The 17,258-nt window shown below is 40.3% G+C and overlaps 1 protein-coding gene across 1 annotated transcript; it reads right to left on the reverse strand.

The window, feature by feature from the left end:
- Positions 1 to 4,793: 4,793 nt before the first annotated feature.
- Positions 4,794 to 11,349, reverse strand: fgf6b (fibroblast growth factor 6b). Its single transcript, XM_053508932.1, has 3 exons — positions 10,704 to 11,349; positions 10,094 to 10,197; positions 4,794 to 5,119 (listed from the first exon to the last, which is right to left on the reverse strand). The coding sequence occupies exons 1-3, from the start codon at positions 11,044 to 11,046 to the stop codon at positions 4,943 to 4,945; spliced, it is 624 nt and encodes a 207-aa protein (XP_053364907.1). The 5' UTR covers positions 11,047 to 11,349; the 3' UTR covers positions 4,794 to 4,942.
- Positions 11,350 to 17,258: the final 5,909 nt, after the last annotated feature.

Genomic DNA, 17,258 nt, shown 5'->3' on the forward strand with positions numbered 1-17,258 from the left:
TCAGTTTCTATATGACTATATAGAATTTATATATTCTTATTTAATAAAATTTGAATTAGATTTTTGATTTTGAAAAGTAGCTATTCAAGTACAATATTTGAGCATGCTGCACTTTTACTTATCCGCTTGATATCACCAGTGTCAAAGTTTGCAAATTATTGGGCGGGAAATAATAGGAAAAAAGAAACTTGTTACAAAATCAAACTTTTTTATTGGTATCAGGAATATGGTTACACAGCTGTGCACAGCACATACGTACAAAAATAAAAGGAAAACCCACTTTTTTTCCCCCAGTATATTCATTTGCACACATTATCATCGTTGGTTTTCAGAAACAAATGATTGAAGACGTCTGTTTCCTACTGCTTCACAATCATCGTAAGAAATCATAACTAAGGCAGGAGGTGAGGTATATGTTAACAGTGAAAAGGAGAACGGTGAGGGGGTAAACACATCAGGGTTTCGGACAGAAGGAAGAGGAAACTGAGAAATACAGAACTCGTCTCTATCTATCTATCTATCTATCTATCTATCTATATATATATATATATATATATATAGAGAGAGAGAGAGAGAGAGAGAGAGAAAGATTTTTGAAATTTCACCAATACTCTCCCCGATCACAGTTTCCAAACTCGATAACATTTCCAGTTAACAAGCACATTTGCATGAATACGAACTGTAACGTTTTCCATGCGGTGCGCAAAAAAAAAAGTAAGTACTTGATGAAATGGTGTATACCATTTAGCATGTGCAATATGGCTGGAATTTGAGGTACTGTGACAAGTTATACTTCAAATACTAATTAAATACTATATAGACAAATGGTGTGTGGTGCAGTGTTTACAACAACATCAAGAACAACAACAACAACAATAAATAAATAAGAAATAAATCAAGTGACTTAATCCTAACCCCATCAGCAAAAGAAACTCCAGGTCAGTCTCAACAATCCCTTTTGAGAAACATGTTTTTTTTTTTTCCCTTTGTATTTCTCAGAAACAATATCTAACAACAAGCTCAGCTGCGCCCTTAAAAAAGACGATCCATTCTTGCTCCAGGACAACAACATCCCAAATCCCATGACATTCTGATGCCTGGTGCGCCACAGATTCCTGAGCCGCGGGTCGAGGCTTCGCTTGTTGTGAAGAACAGAGGGTTTGCGCTGACAATGAACGGTCACAAAGACATTCCGAGCTCTCCTGAGGTTGACAGGCCACATCTGACAGGAAAACTGGCTTCCATATTGCATGCTCAATAAACATTTTTACAGCTGTCTCAATAAATCTGCTTGACATGCACATCGACAAGTCAGGATCGTTCCCATTCCCAAACGCTCATGCACACGGTTCATTCTTCGCCCTACACACTAAGCCAGCTCCAGCTCCGTGTCTCCTGTAATCACTCTCTGTCTTTCCAAAAAAAAAATCAAAGGCATGCTTAGAACGACATAACAATATAAAAACTCCTTGGGTGACAGGAAGATCCACCATGCAACTTAAAGGATGTCTTTTTCACCTCAATGTACGCTCTCTGTTAAAGGATTTGATTTGACTTGAGTTCCATCTGTAAGAAGCCACACTGTGTAGAAATGATGCCATTAAGTGTGAATAGAGTTAAGACAGCCAACTGCAGTTTAAACTCAGTGACTTGAAAAAAAAAAGCTCTTTCTTATACCTCTGGAAATAGTGATGTACATATTGAAGAAACTTGTTTTGAGAGAGAGAGAGAGTTTAAGCTTCAAGACGCACCATGAAGATTATTAACTAGTGATTTTAAAGAGGAATTAAAGAACGCACGTTAGAGTATAAAATATGTTCAGACAAGAATTTTCAACCAACAGGGAAAAGCTTTCTTACATTCCCAAACTTTTTCCTAGAGCATGCCAAACTGTGCTGTGAATGAAAATTCTTGACATTTTTTTTTTTTTTGCCATAAATTGACAAAATGTCTATATTACCTATTAGGAATCCACAGCAAACCATTGTCAAAGAACTGTCAAGAACCGTTTAAGAACTGTCAGGATGTACCTACCAACTGTTACAAAGTATCTACTACCTTTTGCTAGGATTTGCTATGAATTAAAGAACAGCTATGATCTCTCATCTGTTAACAGTGACATGGATACCATGACTAGGAAGCCAAGAACCTGTCGCACATGTTTATAAATTTTTTTTTTAAACCTTGGATTTCTCCTGTCCATGTCATACTGAACTTTAATAAACTTCTACAAAAAGATCTACCAGTCTCGAAATCACGTCGGTCAGAAATAATATGCGGGAAAGCCAGAAACCTCTTCGCCTAAAACCTTTTCACAGGGGGTGAGTGATATGGCATGACATTCGTATAAAGCTCTAAGGTGTAGATATTATCGAGAGAGGTACTCTACTACCCTCTTATAGAACATAGGACACATAGTTTCATAAAACATGATAACCTGGGGACATTTGGCTTTTCAATATTTTGAAGCTCTGATTGAAAGCTTCCTACTCCAACAACAACAAATGCAAGAAAAAAAAAGGCTTCTTTAAAGGACAAAAACGTTAGAACATGGCATTTAACAGCCAGACGTGGAAATGGAAAAGAACTGCTTACTTGTTGTACCAGACCTACAAATATACTACATTCAGTACACACTGATTTAACCAGAACAGTCTTGTTACACCGGAGAGAACTTGTAAACTCCACTCACATAGACCCGAAGGCGGGACTTGACCCCTCAACCCTGAAGGTGTTACCCACAGTGCTAACCATTACATCACTGCGACTCCACCTTTAACGGAACTTCTATTCAATGTATAGTTTACCCTGTTTTTTGGAGCATATTCATCAGGATGCACTTCCACACAGGTATACATCACATTCCTCAGTGACTCTACGTTATACTGCATGATGGATAACATTGGGACATTGATGACCCTGAGCGTGTCAGGGTTCAGGGCTCGTCTGCGACCCTGACCATGAACTAAAAATGGGCCGATATCTGACCAGGGCTGCCCCGGGTTACTGCTGGAATCTCAAGGCCTCGACAAGCGGTCGAGTTTTTTTTTTTTTTTTTTACAGGAATCACTGTGATGATGCTCACTGCGCTCAGGTATTTAGGAAGCTGTCGTCTCCACCCCCCCCTGTCCCGGAGCCGCATAGTTCCAGCCGAATGAACAAACAAATCTGGCTGCGGCTCCCATATGTCTTCCTCGGGATTAAAATAGTGCAGGTCCTACCCTGTTCCCTTTGAAGAAAGCTATTTCTCGAAGAAAAGTGGGTGACCTCTGCCTTCGCTTCGAGCACACTAAGGCAGACGTTGCGAATTTGTACCAAAGATCCATGGCTGTCTTTGTATATCAACACCAACCCTGTAATTTTATTTGTAACAGCAGCAGTAGCCTGTAGACAGCACTGTGCCACTGCAGTGCAGCTGCAGCAGAGAGGCTTTGCCTCGCAGCCTGTCGCACACACAAGCGCTTCCCTGGGGACGCTGCCACAAGCCACTCCACTCTCTCTCTCTCTCTCTCTCTCTCTGTCCTTACACACATGAATAAATAAATATGTCCTGAACCTTCACACACCCCGACCCCACCACTAATAGCAGACACTAGCACTGATGGCCTCTTTGTGCAATCTGAAACACGCTTTGTCGTTAGCAGCAGACAGTGAAGCATCAAGCTCTTTACTTTCAGATTTTTTCGGGCCGAGCTCTCGGTATGTACAGCGGTTTCAATGGTTGAGCAGACTAGCACATACATACATACTATAAAAACAAGCTTATTTTAGTATTGAACCATCTTCGGCCATTCCAGTGACAAGCATTCCCAGTGTCGCAGTAAACGGGAAATTCAAAATTCAGTACACACTCGCACATTTCGCCAAATAAATAAATAAAAGGTAGAGTGGAGAAGGAAAAAGGTACGCTTGGCGCAAGGTAACCCTTGGCCACTGGAAAAGATAGTGTTGCACCATATTTTTTAAACCTACAGTAGAGTTCAGTGATAATACAGTAAACTAAAGAGAGAACCGTAAAGGAGACTCTGAATCACTCATCGCCGCCGCTCCGCCCATAGACTGGCCGGTTCTCTTGTCAAAGAAAAACAAAATCAAGCTGAGATCAACCTACCATCAATAAAACCGCCCCCCCCCCCCCTCCCTCCACCCCTCCCGTCCCCCCACACCACCACCACCCCCTCTGCGGGAGAGTCCCTTCAGAGCTCTGGCTAACATGTCAGCCCTATTTCTGACTCCCTGGAGCGTTCGGAGAATGCATGTTAAAGGGGCGGCGTGGAGGAATGCCAAGGCACCTCAACTCATCATGCAGCAAAAAAGGGATCCGTGTTGCTCTTAAGTGCTCTCACATTTCCATGGCAGGAGAAATAGACAAAAAAATTTAAAATAAACAAAACAGAACAATCTAGATATGTTAATATATATATATATATATATATATATATATATATATATAAAACCTGACAGCACAAACTATCAAGCTTGCTTTGGCATCGACGAAAAAAAAAAGAAGAAAAAAAAAGAAAGAAAGGGTTTAAATTCATTTTCTGAATCCCTTTAACCCATAACTGGATCTGAGGTAATTAAACAAAAAGCATTTCGCTGTATAACGCTGAAGAGAACATCTTCTGTCTGTTCCAGTGTTTCCGTGTGTCCTGTTAAGCACCCGAGTAAGGTGAGGAGACTGGCAATGCCTCCGTATCCACAAGCAGTAATGTAAAAAAAAAAAAAAAAAAAAAAATGACGAAGCAGCAAAAATGGCATATACATAAACATAAAAAAAAGCACTTTGGCTGTCCAAATATACATATATAAAGTTACAATAAATATTATCAGAGTAGTATTCTCGCAGTCTCTTTTTGGTGGGTACTGTACTATATTCATCGTCTCCCATGCTGGAGAGCAAACCACATGTGCAAAACGAGAGAGCCCCTGCCAGTCTTGCTCATATTCGAGGGAGGAAGTGAGTGACCGTCATGGACGTGCTGGCCTTGTTGCCTCTCTTCACTCTGCCGTGTTTGCTGAGAGCGATATAGAATCCCTTGTAAACGAACGACTCGTAGGCATTGTAGTTATTTGGCAGCAAGCTCTCCTTGAACTTGCACTCGTGTTTGAAGGTGGGCTGAAAAGAAAGGAGACAGAAAGCGATCAGAAACATGGATAAAAAATGTTTTCAGACACGTTATGTGCAAGATTAGACATAAAATGTAACCCCTTCCTGATCACTCTCGGCAATAAAAATTTCATCGTCATGCTTATATTAACATGAGAGGCAGCTGTGCTTTTAGGCTGATACCATAATGACCATAATGACAGGTTAAGAATTTGCCAGGCAGACTTTATAGTTATTAAATGCACTTAATAAACTACTTATCAAGGAAAAATTAAATATTTCCATCTATCATTTAAAGTTTTGGGTGGGGAGGAGCAGAATTAAATAACAATAATCATCTTATAAAAACATCTCGAACTGGTTGGTTTATTATGAAGCTATAAATCTTTTCTCTTTTTTTCTATTTTAATATTTTTGAAATTTGTAAATCTTGAAAATATGGAATTTGTGGACATAATGGACATTGTTAAAAGTGCTACTGAGCTGAAAAAATTTAATACTGTATATATGTACATATTCCATTATAAATACTAGAAAAAATATTATAAGGGACAACATCTTATTTAGAGACAATACATATTTGAGGACTATATGTTATGTGCCACTAAACTTACTCACTTAAACTCTGTACTGGTTATCACAGGAAGCCTGGAGTCTATCACACACACACACACACACACACACACACACACACACTCTCACACTATGAGAAATTTGGAAACACAAATTTCCCTAATCTGCATGTCTTTGCTCTGCGGGACGAAACCAAGAGAAAACCCACCAAACACAGACCTGAACGTGAGACTCGAACCCCTGACGTGTGATGTTTCAGTGCTATCCACTACGCCAATGTGTTACCACAAATACAACTATAAAATTATATTAAGAACTCCTCTTAGGCCTATTTAAAGTGAGCTGGAACCAGAACAGATACCTGCTTGGTCAGGAGATTCAGTCCACCGTGGGTATATTTCCTTTAAAGAAGAAATCAACTAAAATGGGTACTATGCAGTTTTCCAAATGCTTTAAAATAGCCTAATGAATGCATAAAAAGCATCAAGCAACATATTACAATTTTATGACCTCAACTTTGTGTTATATTAAACTTTTTGCATCTGCAATCTAAAGTCAAGTAAAGTGGGGTTTTATTGCCATTGCTTGTATACATAGGAATGACATGTTGTTTCTCCTGGGCCATGGTGCTTCACGTAATAGTTCACAAATCTACTAGCAAATACACAGCAATGTAAGGGCAATAATTACACAGAACAGAACAAGAACATACACAAAACATGGGCTGTTTTCTATAGTGTTGCAGCAAATTTTATATCATAATATGAATTGATTTTGAAAAAAAAAAAACAAAAAAACAAAACAAGACTCTTGCACAGCTCCTGCCAAATGCTTTTGACTGCTTTCACAGTTTGAAATATAACACTACTTCCTTGTCGTTATGTAAAAATAGGATATGCTGCATCAAGTGCTATATTTTTAATCTGGCAGCCAATAAATGAGATTGAAGCCCAGAACATTGCTGTTATTGCACCTGTAGCATGATTATGACACATGGTACCTCTTACAGGTTCTATTCAGAAAAAAACAATCCTTAATACATGCTCACAACAGAATATAATTACTATTAGATCATTATTTAAATATCTGCCCACTCAAATAAGTTTTTAATTCTGTTTTGTCTCACGGTCATGCTATACTGAATTGGGGAAAATACTATCTACTTTGTTAACCTCATTTCCCCTCTTGTCTGTTCCAACCACTCAGCATTCAGCATCACCAATATATTAATCACTGGCCTGATCATCATCATATGCACTAAGTTAGATGTTTTCCAAGCCTGAATGTTTCTTATTTCACTGTGTGTGGCTTAACAAAAAAAACAACAAGAAAATGAGAGCCAAAACCTGTCACAAAAGTCCTTCAGGAAGCCTGAAGATCTATTCCTCAAGACTACATTAAAATATAAGAAAGTCTGGACTTTTAAAAGCAAAAGATGTAGAAATGAAGGCTAGCTCAAGAGTATTGCACAGTAATGTATGTTAATAATATCCAAAAAAAATGGATAAAATGGATAAAAATTCTCCTTTAAGAATTTGACGTTAATCAGAATCTTAATATGCAGAAATACTGATGAGTTATATAACTTAAGTTGCCGACTCTGAGTGCAGCCCGAAGAGAACAATTATGCACCGGTTAGATTGGTGACTTCGCTGAATTAGGTCTTTCTGCATGTTTAAAGTATGCACATGAGGTCGGATCATAAGTGGGTTCTGCGTCAGGAGGTCACGGTGTGTGACAAATTTAGAGAGGTGAGCAAGAGGGAGTGAGAAATGATTGCTGTTGAAAACTAATCATTACACAGTTTAGCCTTCTGGTAAACATGAACAGCCTAATGAAAAACAGTGTACCATAACGGTAAATAAGTGTAAGTAACATCGTCTCAACGTCACAGTTGTTTGAACAGGCAGGATCCATTCCTGCGATTGGAGATTTCGTGACTGAGCTAATGCTGTAAACTCTCAGACTGCAGGGTGATAAAAATGGCAGCAAGGCTTTAATGGTTACTTTTAGCAGCAATTAAACCTCATGGATATTTCAAGTACTTTCAGCCTTATACAAATATACAGATCTTTAAGAATGAATGAACAATATCAATAAAAATGAGTCTTTGATGTTTAATCTTTAATGTTCATCTTGGCATGCTTCTTGCTTGTTATAGTGACCCTAAAATTATCAACTTGCAAGTGGGATTTTTTTTGGTTTACATATATATATATATAGCGAAAGAGAAATATAAAGTAATATTATTAAGTAGTATTTTTACCTTCACCATTCAGCTTCAGTCTTTTCAGTTCACATTCAAAGCTCTAATATGTTTTCATTCCGACCTGACATTCGAAACTCTGAGCTGTCTTGGTCACGATGTACTTGCTTGTCACAAGGGAACTGGATTTAATTGCGTAACTAAAGAGAGACTATCATGTAAAGGATGTTGAAACTTTCAACAAGGCTATAATGAGGCCGAACAGATGATGTAAAAAACACTCAGGGGTAATCCACAGCCGATGAATACAAGGACTTTCTATACTGAAGTTGTTTTTCAGGCTTTGCACTTCTTAAACTTTTGTAAGTTTTAAATGACTGGATCCTACATTCGTTCCATGACACACTTATCTAGGATATTCAGAGCACTAACCTCAGTGTCGAATTACTATTTACAGTGTTTGTTAACCCTTCGTTTCCAGATGGACTTATGGGAATACTGTAAAAATGGAGACTTTATATTGATACATGTAAGTTCACCAAACGTCTACACCTCACCTACTTTATGCTAATTGTTAGCTTTATTTTTAAAGTGATTATGGTCTTATGTAGCTTTTACATATTGTCATAATGTCATTATGTTAATAACAATGTAATGAATTAACTTTGCAAATGTACATTTCTATTAAATGACTTTAGCATATTTCTGACATCATTTACTTATTTACTTTTTGCCAAACTTACATATTTCACCTAAGTGGAAATACCCTTAATTAAATATATTGCTCCACAATTGTGGGCAGCATTAGCGATTAGCCCTGTCACATAGCACCTCCAGGTTGGGGGTTTAACTCTCATCTCCAGTCTATGTGTGTGGAGTTTGCTGGTTTTTCCCCATGCTGGGAAAGTGTCCTTTTTGTACTGTGTTAAAGTATGACTGGGTGTATCAGTGTGTGTGTGCGTGTGCCCAGCAAGAGGTTGGCACCCTCCCAGGGTGTATCCTGCCTCGTGCTCTCAGTTCCCTGGGATAGCCTCTAGAACCCCCACTCTCCACCCCCCCACAAAAAAAAGATAAGCGTTATAGAAAATGAATGACTGATCTATGATCCTGAACGTGATCTACTCCCTGATGAGTCTGTTCTCTCTAAAAGTTTCTTCCTAGTGTCATCTCAGGGAGTTATTCCTTACCACCATCACCTCAGCATGCTTATCAAAGATATGTCTAAATTGTTTATATAAATGTAGCGATGACTATCGCCAAAAGTACTATACAGATTAAAATTGGATTGAACTGAATTGGGTGGCATGGTGGCTTAGTAGTTAGCACTTTTGCCTTGCACCTCCAGGGTCTGGGCTCGATTCCCACCTCAAGGTCTGTGTGCATGGAGTTTGCATGTTCTCCCCTTGCTTGGTGGGTTTCCTCTGAGTACTCCGGTTTTCTCCCACAGTCCAAAAACATGCAGATTAGGTTAACCTGGTGTTCCAAAATTGCCTGTAGTGTGTGTATAAGTGTGCCCTGTGATGGATTGGCATCCCATCCAGGGTGTGCCCGCCTCATGCTCTAAGGCTCCTGGGACAGGCTCTAAGCCCCCCTGAACACAGGATAAAACGATATACAAGATGAGGGAGTAAGTAAGTGAATGAGTGAGTGAGTAAATGATTTAACTGAAGTCTAAACAGTTTTTAAAGCCCATGAATTTTATTTTAATTAGGACTATTGAAAAATTAAAGGAAAAAAATGGCAAGGGATAAATAATAAGCAGCATATTATTGATCATTCTAGCATCACTTGCCTTAATAAATCTTCGGTGCAAATAAAGTCCCCGGTCTTAAAGTACATTTCCAATATCCTTGCTTTTCTAATTGAATAGTTGAGCTGATTAACAAACGATTTATTGGGCTGAAATGAGTAAAACAAACAGATAAGATCTAAATGAGAATTTTTCTGTTATATACCATTTAATTACATGTAAACCTTTGATTTTCGGTTGCTTGAATTTTAAAGTCTGATAATTTTTTCTCACACTTACTTGTCTTTGAGGTTTGGAAAAAAAAAGATTTTTCTTTTTGTGGTTATTCCTGCTGCTCTTACTCCTGAAAACAAGCTCTTACAAATAAGATGTGCCACACACGGGGACTGAAGGAGGATGACAAGGAGGACTGAGAAACCCTGGCTGTAAGGATGCTGGCTGGAGGGGAACCTACCGTGCCGTAGAGTCTTCCTCGGCTGTTCATGGCGACGAACAGCTCGCTCTTGACGCCGTACAGACTCACCACGCCGCGCTCGACCGCCGAAATTTCGATCAGACCTGAGCAGAAAGCACAAGCAGCGCGTTAGAATTCAGATCAGTCCTGCAGCACCGGGTCGCGCAGGGACACGCGTGGTGCCTTTGTCTCACACAGAACAGAAAGCGCCTTCAGGTTAATGTCTTACAGAAGTGCACTCGGGACAGGAGACAGCGCACGGCTCGGACTTCGGACTCCGAAAGGGGAGGCGGTGTTATAATAAGTTGCCGGCTATCTATATCTGCGCAAGCATTCGTGTCATGTGGATACTTTACAATGTTTTTTTTTTTTTTTTTTAGTTGATAAACGCACGAAATATCGTTTTTGCTTTTAGGGGCAACTATAATGCACAGCTTTATCACTAAATTTATGGATGGGACGCATCATGCATGCATGCATGCATATATTTTATATACTTTCCATCCATCCATGCATGCATACGTTTAGTGATGAAGTGTGTGTGTGCGCGCGCGCGCAATAGGAGCGCGTCTATGTATGTTTGCATGCGCGCGTGTGTGTTGCAACTCACTGTACTGATTCTCGTCGTGCACGCCGCTGATCCGGCCATCTGGGAGGACCTGCAGGTGAAACCCGATGCCCACGTTGCAGTAGAGCCGCCGCACGCGCTTGATGCCCAGCAAATAGTCGTTCTCCCAGCTCGTGTCCGCTCTCTCGCCCGAGATGGCCAGGACGGAGCGCGACAGCAGGCTCTCCCAGCGGCGCTCGGGCCAGGTCCCGTTGGTGGCGCTGACGCCGGGCGGCCCGATCCCGGTCAGCAAGCCGAGGAAGAGCGCGGCGGCGGCGGCGGCGAGCGGCCAGCGCGCGCTGGCCTCGCGGACCATACTGCCGAGCGACCTTCGCGCGGTGGCCATCCGGTTTACCTCGGGGGCACGTGGTGCGCAGCGCACGGCGCTAAAAATACCGCTCCTCCTGTTTTCCTGCCTCCGGCATGGCTGCACGAGCTTATTTTAGCGACACGGAGCAGAGTTTCAGGAGCGAGGCGCGATCCAGGAGTCAGTGGGGGACGGAGCGAGAGCGCGCTGCGAGGTGCGGTGCCTGTGCTGGTGCTGATAGTAGTGATTAGCATGTTTCGCCTCTTTGCTTTTAGGGGCAACGCCGGACTGCTCAGTGCGTGCGTGCGTGTGTGTGTGTGCGTGTGCGTGCGTATGTGTGTGTGTGTGGCCCCACGCTCACCGAACACCTATCACACCTTGCCAGGCCCTCCTGACGTGCGACATCACTCTGTCTCCACGCACCGTCCCGCGCGATCAGGAGGAGGAGCACACAGAAAGTTGTGATGAGCGCCCAAGCAGGAGCTCTGGATGGGACTACAAGAGTCCCAATTTGGGACGCTGGTCATATGACTGACCAGGCCGCTTCCTTATTTAGAAGGAAGGTGTAAAAACAGGTCACTTGTCACCGGAGAGCAATGGCACTCAAAGTAGCGTCTGTTGCCTTTTTGGAGGAAGTTTATAAAGCTCCGGAAAGCTTAATGATTTGATAGCTATGCGCGACATCCCTTTCGGAGATAAAACCCATAACTGCCGAGCGCAGGGCTTTAGATGATACGGATGCGCGGCGTGACACGGTGATGCTGCGCAATGCTGTACCAAAAGCGCGGGTTGCCGTGACGTCAGCGCAATCTGTCTCCTGCACCGGCCAAATGACGTCACTTACCTAAGACCCAGCATCATCCGGCATTTGACGGCTATATTCAGTCATGTCAACTTAAAAAAAAAATGTTGTAAATAAAACAGAGCCTTAAAATAGAGATATCCTCTTCAGCATTCTAAGTAACGTTTAAGAAAAACTTTAAGTAGCCCTTAGAAATCCATCCAGGAACCTCTGGAGTTCAACTAGGGACCTTGGAGGCCAATGGTGATGACCAGATTACCACTGTATTTATTCTAATTTTTTGAACTCTACACACTTATTCACACTATGGGCAATTTGAGCACGCCATTTAGCCTAATCTGTAATATAGGGCTCAGGATTGTGCAATATAAAGTGACATTTGTAGAACTGAATGTTATTTAATTTTAACCAATTAAGCAAACATGATTGAGCAACAAATGTAAAAATGGGTCACATAGGCAAGGTAGAACAGTTACACCTGATCACATGTCTTAATGGATGTTTTTGGTGGTTCCTCTGACCATAAGATTAGTAAAAATGTGCGCATTTTTAAAGGTTCTACATATTTGACATGTCATTCCCTTCTTTTGGTCGTGGTAAAATGTATATGTTATAAAAGTAATGATAACTTTTGTTCTACCCAACATATCTAAAAAGTTGCTTGAGTTTTAAGATTATTGTTATATTTGATGTTATCTATCTATCTATCTATCTATCTATCTATCTATCTATCTATCTATCTATCTATCTATCTATCTATCTATCATCATCACAGCAACAGTGTATACAGTATATAGCATAGCAATACACTTACGCATATACTTTATATGTTAGCATGAATCCACTTGATCTCTCACTTGAAGAGGATTTGCACTAGATGTCACTACACTGGCAAATTTGCACCATCATATGCTGCATCATCACCTGTCTTAAACATGATGCCTAAGCCCAAAGGGAAATAATGACATCCCAATAGACAGACTAAGCCTGAGATTGATTGTTATGTCAGACAGCAAGCGAAGGGGCAGTATGATTCTGCTGAGTGACTGCTGAGAGGACTGCTTTGCACCTCAACATATTTAACATTTCTCTATCGTGGTCTACATGTTGCCGAGCCTTTGGTCCACATGGTTCTAGATGGGCTGGAGATGAATTAAAAAAAAATAGTATAAAATGTTAGTAAGGTGTTGGGGTGTGCATTGATCGCACTAGTCCACATGGGAGGAATTAAAAATATTTTTATTGAAAGAGGTTTTCCTTTTGTTTGTTTGTAGTGACAGTGGTGGTTTAAATCACATCTTTCTAACACATATAAAAAAAAAAGTTTTGCCCACCACGCCATGTTATTGCCATCATTTTTCTAATCCTTAAACCATACATTAAGCTGGTATGGCTTGTGGATGGGAGCAGAGTCATTGTAGAAAAGACCACACTCATCAGGATCAAACTAATTTATTATACATGATCAGTCACAATAACTTTTTGTTGATTTGTTCTCACGACCTGTCTGTTCGTAAATTTTAACATTTCAGTTTTGTTTTGTAATGAAATTTTCTGGAATTATACTTTTCGAGAACATTTAATACTGGTGTTGACCGATATATTTCAAGGACTTACACTTGTTGAAAAAAGGTTAAATTTACCCTAACCATGGTGAAAAATAATGAAAAGCCTACAAACAAAAAAGTAAGTTGCATTCGTTTGTGGCTGAGCTAATAATATAAAATGTACAGTAGCAGTGCATTTAGGCTCAGGATCAAGAAACACTGACTGGGAAGAAAACAACATGTTCATTCTTAGACAAAGGGGGTCAAGTGCATTGTTAGAACTAGGTCAGGCAGCAAATATCAGGAATAGAGAGATGACTGAGGATCCAGAATTATACAGGACAGTGTAGAAGAAAGTTGCTGCAAGACTGTGAAGTCCAGCAATGAGGAGGAAGTTACCAGAGAAAGAGAGAGAGCGAGGGAGAGAGAGATATACTGAATTCACTGACATGTCTATTATATCCTTCTGAATGATATTGCATGACCCACTATGGTATAGACCAGTTTTCAATAAAACCAAACACAGGGTCTACACTTAAGCACTTCCCAGAAAAAAAAGATATGAGAGTCATGGCTGTCAAACATAACTTGAAATCTGAGGACCGCAGGAAAGAACGTCATGAATGTTACTTCTGTCTTTGGTCAGCTGTTTCTCTCTCTCTCTCTCTCTATTCCCCTTGCTCTCTTTTTCACCCCCTCCTTCATATATAATCCCAAATTGTTAAGAATGACTTCGCCATACCAATAGGATTTTGTGCACCCAAAGAGTGCACCGGTGTGAGTAACAGGATCCACTGCATTTTAATCCCTTTAAATTATTTTTTTTATGAACATAGGGATATACAGTATACATTCAACAGCTGAGAAGGGCCTATACCAGCAGGCAGGGAATTACTCAAGCATGACATAATGCCCATCTAAGTCTATTAAACATTTAATACTCCGCAGGAGGGCAGCTATATTTTCACGTCTGGTGGGTTTTACTGCTTCCTAATTTTATAGAAAACTCAACTGTGCAAATGTATAAATAAAGACATGAATGATGAAGGGATAATAAATTTTTTAAAACAAGGTCAATGTTATCCGTAATTCAGGACTGAAGGAATCATACTATTGTGAGTATTACAGAATGCCTACATATACCAGAATAATATAATCTCGATAAACCCATATACACCTGTGTAATCATGCAAATACCCACTCAGCCAATCATACGGCTGCTCTGCTGCTATGCATAAAATCATGTCAAGAGCATCAGTTAATAATCACATCAATCATCAAAATGGAGGAAATGTGAACTCAGGCAACTTTAAATGTGGTTTTAGTATTTCAGAAACTGCTGATGTCCTTGGGGGCTTCAGGCACAGACGTTTAAACAGACTGGTAGAAAAAAAAACAGAGCAGCAGCAGTTCTGCAGCTTGTCAATAAGAGAACTGAGGCAAGAAAGGCCAGACTGGTTCAATTCTTTAGTTGTCCAGTTTTGGTGTGCCTGTGCTTACTGAAATATTTAATCCAACATGGAAATTTGCCACTGTCACAGTTAATGTGATCACATTCTTATGTTTGATGCAAACACCAGCTGAAGCTCTCGACATGCTGCAACATGGATAACTGCATGAATCAGTAAGTTGACGGGTATTCCCAATAAAGTGGCCAGTTAGTGCACATCCACATAACGAACATTTTTAATAACAACTAAAAGAATTACAATGCCTTTGTACATAAACAGCTGACTCAGTGGTGGTGGTGGTGACTGTGCTCTTTATAATTAAATAGGATGCAGTGAGTTTTTTCTAAAAGCTTGACCAGAGCATGTGTGCTCAAGAAGTCTTAATGTTCCAGAGTGTGTGTGAACTGACAGGATCAGAGGCAGAATCATGGTTTGTGAGCACGCTGCATCTGCCCCCTGCAGAGAGAAAGAGAACTCTAAGTACTAAAGCACGTACTGGGGATGACTCAGGCATAAATGCTGCTGGCTTACAGATCTAGAGGTCATCACTTTCTTTGATGCCTGAGATAAATGACTGTGCGTGTGTGTGGTACTTTTTTATTTGCAACAATAAATAATTATTTTTCTGTTACTACATTTTTAAAAAATAATAACAATCAAGGTGATCAAATTTTTTTTATTTTATTTTTTATAAAATGCTATACAACATTCAGTCATCAGTATGTATTTATTCTTTAAAACCTGCTGGATCCAGCTGGGCATAGAATCAAAAAGACATCTGCAGTGCTCTGGTGTCACTCGTCCAATCAATGCCTGCTTGATTGCTTCCCGAAGATTATGTACAGAAAACGGTTTCCTGACTGCTACTGTATTCTTCACCACTGTCTAATAGTTTTCTATTGGATTTTGGTCTGGAGATGACCCAGGCCATAGCTCCAAATGCTGAGTACCATTATCACATAGCCAGTTTAAAAAATAATAATAATTTGTTTTTCAGGTAATCAGCACCCCTCTTTAGCCAGATGAGCTAGAACTAATTAGAGAAATCATACGTGGCATATGTTGTACTGTATAAATACTTTTTTTAATAGAGTACACATTAAGTGCTTGCTTTGAATGTTTTCAGAGGTATATTTGTTCAACTATGTTTGTGCATCCGTTGCAGGAGGCCAGGGTTAACAGGTTTCAGTCACATTTCCAGTAAAACCTTGTCCACCATAGTGCCTACACATTTCTTCATAATCCTATTTGCCTTTCCCATTCTTTGCAATATGAACTTTTTAATAATATGTAATGCTGCCAAAACAGCCCTGACCTGTCACCAAGACATCACTAGCAGATCTCATATGTCCTATAAGAAGATCTGGAGAATTTGTATGTCAAGTCAACTCCTTAAACGTTTTGTCATGGTTTGTTCCTCAAACCATTCCTGAACCATGTTTGCAGTGTGACAGGTGCATAATATTGCTCAAAGAAGTCACTGCCATTATTGAATACCTTTACCATGGTGGAGTGTATTTGGTCTGTAACAATGTTGATGTAAATGGTAAATGTCTAAATAACATCCACATTCAGGACCCAAGGTGTTCCCAGCAGAACATTGCACAGAGCATCTTACTTTTTACTTACTTTTTCTTTTTACTTACTAACTTTCAGCATTGGACATGGGTCAGCATTAGCACTCCAACAAGTCTGGAGCTACGCAACCTCTTATACAACAATCTGTGATTGTCTAATCGGAATGTTTTTGGACTGTAGAGAGAAACCGGAGATCCCAGAGGCAACCTACCAAGTGAGGGGAGATCATGCAAACTCCAGCACACAGACCCAATGTGGGAATCGAACCCTGGACCTGGAGGTACAAGATGACAGTGTTAACCACTGAGCCTCAGATGTCTTCAAACCCAGGAGTATAATTCGCTATTGACGGTCTGTCCCCTCGGGATGATTTAAAACAATAAAACAATAAAAAGACGATAAGCATGTGCTTAGTCGAGTTGTGGACCTGCCTTGTCTTTTTCAGTTGTAAGCATTATGGGCTCTTCCATTGTGAAGACTGTTATGTCATCTCAGGGTCGTACCCATACACCCAAGTTTAATTGACTGTGAACCTGCCTGAAAAACAGACACAGAGACCATAATTTGAAACACAATTTAAGTCCTTAAAAATGTGACTGAGTTTGTGAGTAATAGAGGTTGGGTTGCACAGTCAATAGTCAGGTAAAAGCAAACTGATTTGGGGTCGTGTTCCATGGAAACCTCAGGATGATGGGTACGTTAGTGGTGACAGTAAAAAAGAAAGTTGTCCTTTAGGTGGAGTGCACTGGCTTGGAGTGTATTAGGCTCTGTGTTTTATGATGGAACCTCTTCCAAGGGAACCTCATCCATGGCTTGCACTCATAGGGGATGTTGCAGCAGTTGTCGCACCAGCTTGAGTTTCTCAGTAAAGTC

Source organism: Clarias gariepinus, chromosome 12 (assembly GCF_024256425.1).
Source record: "Clarias gariepinus isolate MV-2021 ecotype Netherlands chromosome 12, CGAR_prim_01v2, whole genome shotgun sequence".
Taxonomy (NCBI): Eukaryota; Metazoa; Chordata; class Actinopteri; order Siluriformes; family Clariidae; genus Clarias; species Clarias gariepinus.